Source organism: Chanodichthys erythropterus, chromosome 12 (genome assembly GCF_024489055.1).
Source record: "Chanodichthys erythropterus isolate Z2021 chromosome 12, ASM2448905v1, whole genome shotgun sequence".
Classification (NCBI taxonomy): Eukaryota; Metazoa; Chordata; class Actinopteri; order Cypriniformes; family Xenocyprididae; genus Chanodichthys; species Chanodichthys erythropterus.
Window position 1 is genome coordinate 9,261,969 of NC_090232.1, and position 13,152 is coordinate 9,275,120.

At 34.2% G+C, this 13,152-nt stretch overlaps 1 protein-coding gene across 1 annotated transcript; it reads right to left on the reverse strand.

Annotated features, from left to right (window-relative positions):
* Window positions 1–4,210: 4,210 nt before the first annotated feature.
* LOC137031643 (endonuclease domain-containing 1 protein-like) lies at window positions 4,211–5,646 on the reverse strand. Its single transcript, XM_067402747.1, has 2 exons — window positions 5,365–5,646; window positions 4,211–4,723 (listed from the first exon to the last, which is right to left on the reverse strand). Exons 1-2 carry the CDS (start codon window positions 5,644–5,646, stop codon window positions 4,211–4,213), a joined length of 795 nt encoding a protein of 264 aa, XP_067258848.1.
* Between the last annotated feature and the right edge of the window lie 7,506 nt (window positions 5,647–13,152).

Below are 13,152 nucleotides of genomic sequence, written 5' to 3' on the forward strand. Positions count from 1 at the left end.
GAGGCAGTCATGGCATAATGGTTATTCAAAGGTTGCCAGTTCGATTCTCAAATCTGGCAAGAAAAACATAGGTGGGGGAGTGAATGAACAGCATTCTCCACCCTCTATACCCACGACTGAGATGCCCTTAAGCAAGGCACCTAATCCCCAATCTCTCCATGGGCGCTGCAGCAAAAAAGGCTTTCCACTGCTCTGTGTGTGTGTCAACAGTTTCCAATGTGTGTGTCTTCACTACTCACTAATGTGTGTGCACTAACTTGGATGGGTTACATGCAAAGGACAAATTCTGTGTATGGGTCACTTTCAGTTTCACTTTCAAAAAAGAAATTAAAAAAAATGTGTAAAAAAAATTGTTTCACTCCTCCATTTGTCCTGTTGTCAACAGACTCAAGTGTGTGGAATATGTCTGAAGCTGAATGTGCATCTGTATACTGTATCCGGTGTAGACAGCATCAATGATTATAATGGGTTCTATATATATATATATATATATATATATATATATATATATATATATATATATATATATATATATATATATATATATATATATATATATTCAGACAGCTGTCTAGTATTGTCCATCTGTATCCGTCATTTCAACACACACTAACTTTTGCCCAGGTGTTGGGGACATTTCATTCTCTGCAAGAAAAATCAATGTTAGTTATGATAAATTAAAAATATTCTTCACAGTAACCATTGAAAAGTAACTAGAGGAAACTTTTATTACTCAGGAGACTTGTAGGGCTGTAAGTGTTATCAATTATATTTTGACAAAATAGGCAAAGGCAATTGTTGACATAGCAAAGGAGTACAGATCTGTTTAGTTTGAAATTTTTCAGATTAGTTTTAAAACAGCAGTTTTTCCACTTTGAAATTAATCAGATGATCACTAGTATGTACTTAATACAAATGCAAACTTAATACCAACTCTTTATTTCTTTATTTTATCAAAGTTGTGACATTATCACCCACTACCCATAAAGCCACCTGTCCTCAGATCAGAAATCATCACTTAATACTTTTTTTTTGTTTATGAGTAATTCTGCTTATATCTTCTGTCACAATCACCATGATAAGTCAACACTTTCTCAAATGAAATTAAATAGTCCCCAGACACACTAATAATTAATAATAACACACTAATGGCTACTGCATTTAATAAATGTGTAATATGCAATATAAAGCATGCGATTGACATTTTCTGTCAGTAGGTTGCATAAAATGTATGTGAATACTTAATATATATAAAAAAATGTTTTTAAACAGATTAAATATACTGTGTACATTTTTTTAAGAATTGATGGCCACAAACTTCAAGTAGCCTACGTAAATTAATTTGTGTCTTATTCACTGTAAAATATGATATATAGTAATAGTAATGATATATATTTTAGAGTTTTAGCATGGATTTCCTGAGAAATTGCTTATTTCCGTCATTCGTGTGTGATTAGGTCATGTTTGCAAATAAAGATAAGTGTGCTGTGGTATTAGACTAAAGACATATTATTTAAATATCCGTATCGTTTTTGTTATTTATCAGTATATTTATTGAGATAGGGGAGAGTGATGAAATCATTATAGTGACATTCACTCTGATAAAATGATCACCTGTAACACTAGTTTGTCTCAAACCATCAGATTCATCCACACAGAAGAGCAGAGCTGAAGGAATTTAATATAATTCCTTCACACATAACTTTATTTATTTATTTTATTGTATTATAAAAGTCCCAAAGTCCCAGCACTCAAAAATCTATGAAAGCAAGCATAGCTCAAATAATTTGTTTCTGGAAGAATTGTTGGAGTCTTTTCTCATGAGAATAATTGTAGAAGTGCTTTTGCTTTCCATTTGATCTCATTTCTGTCAATTGGAGAAGCAAATCTTATTGTGATTTTTCTCTCACTAATTTTGTTTTCTCAATGATTATTTACAGGGAAAACCACTCACATTACACAGCTATATACCTGGCCACTGAGTGTCTCTCTCGCATGTACACTGTTAATTATGGAATAATAAAGAACATTTCCAAACTTTTTCCATGCTAAAAAACACCAGCTTAGACCAGAGTTGGCATACTAGTCCAGGCTGGGTAATGCAAGGAAAGTCCGTATCCTGAAAAGTCTATGTATTCTGGTTTGGGACACCAGCATATTAGCATTTTATTCTGGGAACCGGCATCCAAAACGCAACATATGCTGGTGACCAGCTATGCTGTTTTTTCATCAGGGATGTTAGCTGTGATAAAATGTATTAAGATAACCTTTTGCATATAATCCAAGGCTGTCTGAATAACCATCAAATTGTTCAATAAATTGGTGTATGACTCTTCCTGTCATGTTTAAATGTACGGCCACCATGTGTAATTTACTGTAAGATGGATATGCTTTATAGCTCTTCTTTATGACTGGTTGATAAAGTCATTTTGGTGACTTAGTGTTAGTTTATGACCTACCTATTCAAATCAAGGATAGGTAATAAATAGTTTCATTATTCGCAAAAAGTCTTTTTCTTCTAGCCATATATCACCCATTGATACAAAAAGGTCATTTTACTGACATGTAGCTAAAATTGATTAATGATTGCTTTTGACGTAATGGTTAAGGGACAGGTAAATCTGAAAGTGGACCCTGACAATGATTTATACAGTGGATCAAAATGTTCATCAAAGTTGTCCTAAGAAATAAGTTGTCCTAAGAAGAAGGTTTTAGGACAACTTTAATGAAAGGTTTTGATCCACTTCAAATGTTACTGTAGTTCACACAGAATGCAATTTTACTTTGACAAACACAAGATGGGCAGTGGAATGGGGAAAGTTGATCTTTTAACTTTAGCGCAGTGTTTTTAACTCCCATGCACAAGATGCTGCAAAAGATGCAAGACACGAGCGCAACTGTCAAACATGTCTGTCTAGCATGTTTACATTGAAAAACTATCAAAAAGTAGTGCAGTGAAACAGTAAAATGTGTTCTGTGTGTATGGCCCCAAAAGATTTTGATGCCACAGATCTCACAAACTTTGCCACATACAGCAACTATTGTAGCAGCCTGGGAAGCTGCATTGCTTGTCTAAGGGTCGTGGAGCTTTTCCCCCTCATCATCCTGTCATATACTGTTGTTTTTACACTGTTTCTGACAATAAAAGAGTGAAAAAGGCTAGAAAAAAAGATTGGAGCTTGTCATTTTGAGAGCACTTATGCATATGCTTATACTTGAGTTTCTGTTGAAGATTGTTTAGCCAAATAATTGCAGCTTGTCTGTGACCAGTTCAGAGTCAAGACCAGTTCAGTCCAATAAAATAGCCCATTATAATGAAATCTTTACTGATTCTTCTAATAGATTAAACTGACAATTCTCACAACGTTTTGTCTATGTTTGTTTTCCACCATTGACATTAAAGTATCAGAGCCCCTATGTCACTGACAGTTGCAGGTACGATCTATATGATTGTCTGATACTGTCATATATCACAGAAACTGGCGCAAATCATGGTGCAAATGCACATATATATTTCTAGAAGCATCAAAACAAAGCTTGCAGTAAGAATGATTGGTAACACTTTATTTTATAGTGTCGTAGTTACACGTTACATGTAATTACTATAGTAATAACAGTAAATTATGCATACTAACCCTAAACCAAACCCTAATCTTAACTGTAACTCTATAAGAAGTACACGTAGTTAATTAATAGTACTCAGTATTTATCTGAGTAATTACAATGTAATTACGGCACTGTAAAATAAAGTGTAACCAAATGATTTTTATTAGAGGTATCAGAGGTTAATACAATTAAAACATAATGATAATACTTACAGAGAAATGATAATCATTTTTGTTATAATTTTACGGATAATTTTTAGATTATTCTAATTTGTCATTTGATTAAGACACAAAACATAACACTCAATATAGATTCCGCAAAATATTTGCAAACTTTAATACAACTCCAGTATTGTTCCATTAGGTTTTCCCAGGTCTGTCTCTAAATCAGCTGACATCCAGCACAAGGATTGCAGTATTATTGTCAGCATTAGAAAGTAATTATTTTGCAATTCATACAGGGGATGTTAAAGTGATTTGTTATAATGAAATTATACTAATCTGCATAAAATATAACTCTAAATAGTTCCCTTTAAAAATATTTTTTGCAAAGTTTAATTGCTCAATAAGGCTTTTGAAGCAACCTTTGTCTGTTTTTGATATTTTTATTTAAACACCCTAAATGTTGTTCTATAAAGGTTTTGCAACACTCTCTCTAAATCAGCCACAGTCATTCTTCTAATTTTGGATTTATTGTCATTAGTTCCAATGATTCCCCCTGAGCGTGAACATCTGTTTTTATGGCCTAAGCAGCAGTATGCAGTCCAGAAATGACTAGGCACATTCACTCTTTTCATTTTTTTACCTAAAAATGTTTTACCTGGTACCACCCCTGTAACAATGTAAGCATGTTGACATTGGCGTTCAAGATCTTTTGCCAGCCTTTCTTCTTCATTCCTCCATTGACCGCTGTTAAAAGAGGGGTATTGTGGAGCAGCATTGGTGAGAGTGAAGGTGGCGTCAGCACAGCTCTGTGATTGTGCCTGATAGACTGGTGCCAGGTGACCTCTGTGGTAGCCAGAATTCACATAGTCTCTATTGAGAGCTTGACGGAATCCACAAAATCTCCACGATATCCTCTGGAATTCCATGTTTTGTCCTGCCTTATTATCGTCAAGCTGCAATAATATTTTATACATTATATAACATAGAAAAGATACAATTGAGAATGCTGGATAGAAGAAGACATTACTGTAAATCCTATTCACAGGCAGCATTCCTTTTCCTTTCTTTACAACACACTTGTCTAAGCACTCATGCTAGACTAGCAATCTCTTTTTACCTTGGAATCATGTCTACTGACCCCCTGTTTCACAGACAAGGCTTAAGCTAGTCCTAGACTGCATGTTTGAGCTGTTTTAATTTAAAGCAACTTGCACTGACATTTTTTTATCACTTTTTTATCTAGGGCACATTTATAAAAGCTATTAAAAATAATTCAACTAAGGCCTAATTCTGGCTTAGTTTAAGACCTGTCTGTGAAACCGGGCTTGAGTTTATCAAATCAAATGCTTATGTGTGTGGTTTTCTTGAAATGAGTTTCTTGAAATGTCTTAAATGTCACTTCTTTTGACTTCACAGAAGCACTACAGATTCGTCTTCTTGTCGTCATTATAAAGCACTTTTCTAGTATGGTCACTGTATTATGATTTTCATTTTCTTAAAATATTGTAAAATACACATGTTACTATGTGCTATTCCAAGTCTTTTAGCTGAAATTTTGTATAAATGGTGTAGGGTGTAAAAATATTTCACTTACTTGAGGTTCAGTGTGCCACTTATTAAGTCTGTTGCATTTCTTTCTCCCTTCAAACTTGTAGGCTGAGTACACTGGGATCCTGTTGTGTGTGTCATAATATGTGGCATAATAATGAAAATTATTCAGAGTTTGGCAGATTTGTCTGTACTGTGATCCAGTAAATGTTGTTGGTGATTTTCCATTTGCAAAAAATTGACCACACTCAAGTTCAAAATTCTGCACAACTTCAGCCAAACCACCGGAGAGAAGAAACAGCATCAGCACATGAAGAAGCAGTGTCATGAGGATGAGATGATGAATTATCAAGATCTCTGCAAGAACAACAACCATGTTAAAAAACTGCCAAATGCAAAAAAATAAATAAATAAATTAAACATGTATTGAACGTTTTGCTACAACCTGATTGCAGGCAAAACTTTGGTTAAAATCTACCATCACATTTGTGTAATTGGACTTTTAACTCATAAACCTTATGTTTACTGAGATATAGCCCTTGTCACAACATCTCCATGCTGATCTCACCCATAGTCAATAAACTTACTAAAAGTAATTTATAAGTTATGCAAATATCAGTTGCTGGACTATGTGAAATAGTAGCAAAAATTAAGATCACATAACACAGGTCTAACAAACAAACTGAGCTCAATAAAAAACAGAACGTAATATAACATAACAAATACTAACAATTAAACAGTGAAATTAAAGATGTATCCTGTCACTCACCGCTCTAATGCATGTGATGTTTTTCACACCTTGTTTTCACCAGTCCTGCTCATCTATAATTTCCTCCCTTTACTGACATTTATATACACTCTCCATGTGCTTTCTCAACAATTTCCTTTTAGTAAAGTAAACAGGGAACTAAAACCACTCAGCTTCCGGCTTCTCTTTTCACAGAATTTTGGAACATTTGATTGTGCGTTAGCTTATTAAGAATACACACAGAACCAGTTTACATACCCCATAGCACAATATGCAAGATGTTATGATTTAACAAAAATAAGATGGATTATAAAACTTGCGTGTTGCTTTTTATGTAGCCTATACTGTTCTGAATGTATCACATGTTTGCATATGGTCTACAACAAAATAATAACTGAATTTACATAAATTAACCATTTCAAAAGTTTACATATTGACCTTTTAATACTGTGCATTACATGATTAATGCCTGTTTTTATGTTTTGTGATAGTTATTCATTAGTCGCTTGTTTGTCCAAAGCAGTTAAACTACCTACTGCTCTTTAGAATAATCCTTCAGATCATGCACATTTTTAGCATCTTATTTGAACCCTTTCCAAAAGTGAATGTGATTTTGACATCAATCTTTTCACACTGAGGACAACCTATGGGCTCAAACACAACTATTACAAAAGCTGCAAACATTCAGTGATGCTGAAGAAGGAAACAAAATGCATTAAGAGCTGGGAATATAAACCTTTTGAATTGGATGATCAGGATAAACTGTATTTTTATTTTATTTTTTTTTTACACAAAAGATCTGTGACACTGCTTTGTCAACTACTGAAATTGAAATTGCTTATCAAAATGCCAAAAAGTTTCACATTTGCACAATTTCCAACATTTTTGTGGACATCATGTGGAAAGCATTTCACTAAATTTGTAATGATCAGTGTTGGGGGTAACGCATTACAAGTAACTTAAATTATATAATCAGATTACTTTTCATTTAAGCTAACTATAGTAACGCATTACTTTTTCAATTTACAACAAAATATCTAAGTTACTTTTTCAAATAAAGTAACAAGTTTTTTTTTTTTTTTCACAGTTATTGACTGACAGCTCTCCTGTCCCCATGTTAATAAAAAAATAAAGTGTGTGAACATGATGGTTATTGTAGTTCTAGACTAAATGTGAACATGCATTTACTCATCTCACTTGCACGAAAACATTCAGTATACCTTAAACTGAATAAAAACATTGAAATGCAATCTCAGAATTTTACGCAAACCTGTAATAATTAACTATATTAAATTACACAAATATATAAACTGCAGGCAAGTAAGATGCATTACGTAATCAGATAATTTTTTTGATGTAACACGTAAAATAATGCATTACAAATAACGTAGGCTACATTACTTGTAATGTACATTAAGTAATCACATTACTTTTTTATGTTAATGCAAATTACATTCTAATAACACGTAGAGACACTGCAGGTGAATTTACTTTAAAAAAGTCACAGTCTAATAGTATGAATATAGCTTGTGATGCAGGATGTCGAATTTATTGGACAGATATTTACTGAATGCAAACAAACGTGTTTAATATTCTCAGTTCTGCCTCTTTGTATCTTTCTGATTTCTGACACTAAATACTCAGTAGGGTAGACCAGGTACAGTTGGTTATAGGGTACAGTTGAAACACCTTAAATAACTTGCGTTCGCAAGAAGTCTGATCTGTGAAATTTTCTTAGCACATGCATATAAGCGCCCTCTTCAATCGTGTGAAATTTGAAGTATGCGCTTCTCCAGTCCGAAGATATCGGCGAAAGTTTTTTTCTAAGGTAATTTTTTCACTTCACCACGTCGCTTCCACATTGAATAGCTTCTCGTCCTTACATGACCGTTAACTTACATTTTCGTAAACCTTATTTTGTGCTCTAAACACTGACATATTGCATGATTTTGTGTCATACAAGGTCATCGTAAAATCTAGAGAAATGTTCGAGGTGGTCAGCGGGGTACAGTTGAGACACATACCCACACAATAGAATCCTATTGCGGCCCATGCAGTTTAGTTGCACGATGTAAGTTCTATTAAGATCTATTCATCTATGAAAATTAATAGATTTCATCTGTTTTATTATTGCTGTTTGCAATTGTTCAATGTTTTTTACTGTTACTCAACTTTTCAACTGTTAATATTAAATTTATGGCCTAAAATTAAATATTGTATCACTGTTTGCCATTACTGCACTGGACTACTTTTAACTAAACAAAATAATAAAATAAAATACTAAATGGAAATAAAAACTGTTAAATTCTCATTTTTAAAGGTATTTTACATTTGTAGTGAATTGGTTAGGCAGCTTTACAGCATTCCGGATGGGTGTCTCAACTGTACTAGGGTACTGTTTCAACTCTACCTGACTGTTTTCGACATGGGTACAGTTGAAACAAAAAAGCTTCTTGTGTTTATGAGCTAACTGTGAAAAATATGACCTACTTATGGATGTTAATTATTAATAATATTTTATTAGACAAGTAAAAGAAATGTCATATGAAAAATCACTTCGTTTCACTTCTTTTCAGTCCCATAATTTTGGTGTGGTAACGGTGAAAGCAAAAAGTGTACCACCTGGTCTACCCTAATATTATTGATCTGACTGCACTGACACTATATAGATGAGAACTGAACTGGGGTGCGTTTCCCAGAAGCAACCAACTAACATCGCAAGTTCCGTCGTTACTAATAGTTCAGGGATTTGATGTTTCCAGAAACCATATAGTTCAAACGAACATTCGCAAACTTGTGTGGTTGGAACAACAGCTCTCGAGCTGTGGTTAAGCATATTTTCTTGTTTTTATGACATGTAATGAATCGTTATCTTGAGCAAAATAAGCAAGCTGACATTAAGTACAATGTAGGCTATATCTTTTATTTAGAATACAAATAGCCTATCTACACATTTTAGTTTGCCAAGAGATTTTAAGCACCGTTTTTAAAGAGTGCGCATGTGCGACTTAGTACGTAAGACCGAGCCTATTGAATTTGGATATAAAGCAAAATAACTGAGAAAAATGATAGTTAATCCTCAGAAGCCATGTCCGTAATTTATCGCATATTGTACGGGAATCGCACCCCAGAAGTGGACGCTGACATCACTGCTTTCTCCAGAGCTTCTTTGTTGCAGAAGTGAACATTTCATAATATTGAATGGAAATGAATCAATGACGCCAGCTGAACAGTGACAATATTTTCTGTTTAGAACTGCATTACAGTGGAATTGAACTCTGTGTGTGTCATTGATCATTATTTTCCTGTTTGTCACTGTAACTTTGTATTGTATAGTGCTATAACTTGACCTCACTTGATTTAAAAAGTTTAAAATGAATGGTAAAAAATAGCCGGTTTCCAGTAATTGCTGTTTTCAGTGTAAATAAATTTATGTTGCATTAAAATCACAGTGAGTGAGTCGGAAGATTCTGAACACCAAATGTGAGTAAAAGTTTTCATTATGGGGTGAAAATCTATGGTGAAAATACTAACTGGACCATATCCTTCTGCAATATCTTCCATATCTTCCGCAACCAAAATCGGCGAATTTCACTGCCAAATCAGAAGCGCAATAGAAAATTTTTTTTTTTTTTTTTTTTTATTAAGTCACCAGCAAATTGTATGGCTCCCACAGTAAATGTATTGTCTTTATGTTTTATTTTATCAGTTCTGGAATCCAACCATTTATCCATCTGAGGTAACGTAGTTAGCCTACTTTATTGAGTATTTCCATTTTATGTAACTCTACACATTTATTAATAGTAAATTAGTAATTAATAGCCTACCTTTAAGATCATCATGTTTGCAGCAAACAATATATGCTAGACCTAGTGGAGTAATACTAATAATATCTAGGTCTGAATTGAAATAGGCTATATTGTAGGCTACGTTTTAATGGATCACGCTACAAACATAATGATCTTATAATGGTAGGCCTATATGATGCATTGCTGTGTCCGTTATCGCATAATTCACACTTTTGGACTCTTTTGCTTCAACGGACATTAGACAACACTGCAAAATCAAGCTGTTATTTATTGTACAACACTCCCAATTTTTCTGATGCATGTCTTTAATTTAATTTCAGGCTTGGTAATTTAGTGTTTATAAGCCTTTTAAAGAATTTTAACCCAAACTGACTGGGTTTCTATAGAGCAAAGGTTTTGTGATAAAAGTGGAAGACTTAAACACAAAATGTGTAAAATAAACTGTTAAAAGGATTTTATGACTAGTGATAGTATTTTATTCTGGGTTGTCATCATTCAGGTTGGATTTCAGCTTTAATGTACTTTTTTTTTAACAAAGCAGCTGATATTGCCATAGAAACTACACTGTAAATTCTAACAAGTTCAGTTTACTTAAAAAAAAGTTTGTAAACCGATTGCCTTATTTTTGCAACGCAAACCTAAAGGGAAAACTGAAGTTAAGTTAATAATCTATTAAAAGTAAAGAAATCTAACTCTTCCCAAGTAAATTAAGTAATAAATATCAAGTTAGTTTCATGTCAATTCTAGTTAACATACTCTAGAATATTTACTAATCTTACTTAAGATTTAATAGTAAGATTACACAAGAAATTCCATTTAACTAACAGTGTTATATTGTGTTCTGCAGTATTATTCTCAACATGGCTTTAATCTGCCATTTTATAGACTTAAAAAACTATGTGCAATCGGTTTCCACATTTTCTTCAAGTAAAGTGAAAGAAGAATAGTATGTTGTACTGACAAAAGCTTTGTTGGTGTAGTTCACTTACACGAGAGTACTATTAACTAAAAGAAGAACTGTAGAGAGTACTTAATTTACTTTAAATAAAATTTTATTGTCACCATTGTTGTGGTTTGCATGCTGAATGTTGAAATCTGTGTGTGGTCAGCTGTAAGCTACTGTTACAGATACTCCATTAAAAGTTTAACAAGATGTTGATAACATAGAGTTAGCACAAACATTTTAAAACATTACTTCTGAAAACGAAAATTGAACATCTTACTAAATCAGTTAAAAGAACAAGATAATCTCTTAAAAATTATCTTTCTATTACTTCTCTTCCTTTGAAACCACAAACAATGATTTCTTGATACATAACTGCACCAAATTGGAGAGAATTATAAAATCTTTAACAAAGTTCCAAGTGCCCAACCAAAGGGAACATGAATCACCATCGTGGTAAGTAAAAAAAAAAAAACTTTTTAGGAAAATCAACATCAAACTAATTGATTGGGTTTTCTGAGTAAACAAGCCATTAATAGACAGCAAGAATAGCTTTTACTTTTATTTCACCGAAGTAGATCCACTCTGCAAACATAACGTTGAATCCTCAGTCCGTGTGATTCTGCACTGTGTGGAGGGATGTCTTGGCATGTCTTGAAATTTTTTAGTAATTTTACTCAAATTACATTAGTTATGGGAACTATCTGTTCTAAAATTTCAGCAACAATTACACATTTGTAGTAAAGTCAACATTTTGGTTAAAATCAAGTAAACATACTAGTGTTTTTATAGTAAGGAATACTATTTGAATTTACAGTGTAGTGGACTGACGACTCGCTTTCACCACAAAATGGCGGAAACGCAGGGCCGCTGCTGGGCTCTGGTGTTGCAATGGATTGTACTATTAAAGGAACACTCCACTTTTTTTGAAAATAGGCTCATTTTCCAACTCTTTGGTCATTTTTAAGCGCGATGCTAACGGTCTAATCAGATTCAATGAACTATGCTAAGCTATGCTAAAAGTGGTACAGCCAGAACCGGAGATCGGCTGAATGGATTCGAAAATGGTAAAACTCAACTGTTTAACTCTAGGGGAGTTGGACAATGAGCCTATTTTCAAAAAAAGTGGAGTGTTCCTTTAAAGGTTCTCTAAGCGATCCTGGGTGGAGTAACTTTTTGTTGACGTTCGAAGTGTTGTCAAACAAAACAGAGGCTAGCTAGACCCTCCCGCCTCTTCCTCCTGCCCCTCCCCTCCGTGCTTCCTGAAACAGTCATGAATGCGTATTTAAAATGTAAGTAGCTTGCGTATTGATGCTGCTTGTCGGTTATTGGCTGGAGCATGTTTTATTATGTTTCGTGGTCCAGGCTGCACCAGTTTGTTTTTGTGTCCGTTTTTGGAGCTTGTGGCAACTACAGAGACCGCGTTTTTTTTTACAGTGTGTTCAGGGGACAGGCAGCTAGCGGATAGTCAACGCTATCTCACGACCAATTCGTACTTATTCTACGAGGTGGCTATTTCGTATAAATTCATACGACCTCACTCGTGCGAATTCGTACGATTTGTCTAAACCCCAGTGACGGTTAGGTTTAGGGGCGGGGTTTGGGGTAGGTCATTCGTATGAATTCATACGAATTTGTCAACTCGTAAAATACATACGATTTAGCAAAAAACGTATGAATTAGTACGAGTGAGGTCGTATGAATTCATACGATTTAGCCACCTCGTAAAATACGTACGAATTGCCGTGAGATCGGGTTGGATAGTGAGGAGATGTTTGCTGTATGTGACAAAAAATGTTTTGGCCTAAAAACGTGTGACTTCGCTTAGAGCACCGTCATGACAGTCTGAGGACGACAGCGCCATACTAACAGCCTGAGGGCGGAAGTGGGCGGAGCCAATTTATATCCGTAGGCATGCTCCATTTGGAGCTTTTTAAAGTTTAGAACCATGTTAATGTGAAATATTGTATTAAAACGATTTAACTGAAATGATAGATAGATAGATGGATATATTCGCATTGTGTTAATAGCTTAATCATATACACACAAACATGTTATGATATATAGGCCTACATGCGATTAATTACAAGACAATTTTGTCCAGACGCTCATTAAGAAAAATGTCCATATCATCCTTAATTTATAAGCAAAACACTAAAGGCCAGTTGCGTGTCATCATCCGTTTCAGCCTCTGAAAGTTGAAGAAGGGCTTTTTCCTGGTTTTCCTCTTTCAATATCAGAAAGCACAGCTCTTCCACTAAACCCTTGAAGACCTTTGGTTGTCGTGCAGCGCAGAAGTCTTCTGTGATCCGTGGCTCCTTCATGAGAGAAGGG

What these genes read in the sequence shown, in the direction of transcription:
- LOC137031643 (XM_067402747.1), bottom strand. Translation starts at nt 5,646, where the DNA reads ATGACACTGCTTCTTCATGTGCTGATGCTGTTTCTTCTCTCCGGTGGT. An exon ending in AGTGGCACACTGAACCTCAA is followed by an intron (nt 4,724 to 5,364) that starts GTAAGTGAAATA and finishes ATATTATTGCAG; the next exon opens with CTTGACGATAATAAGGCAGG.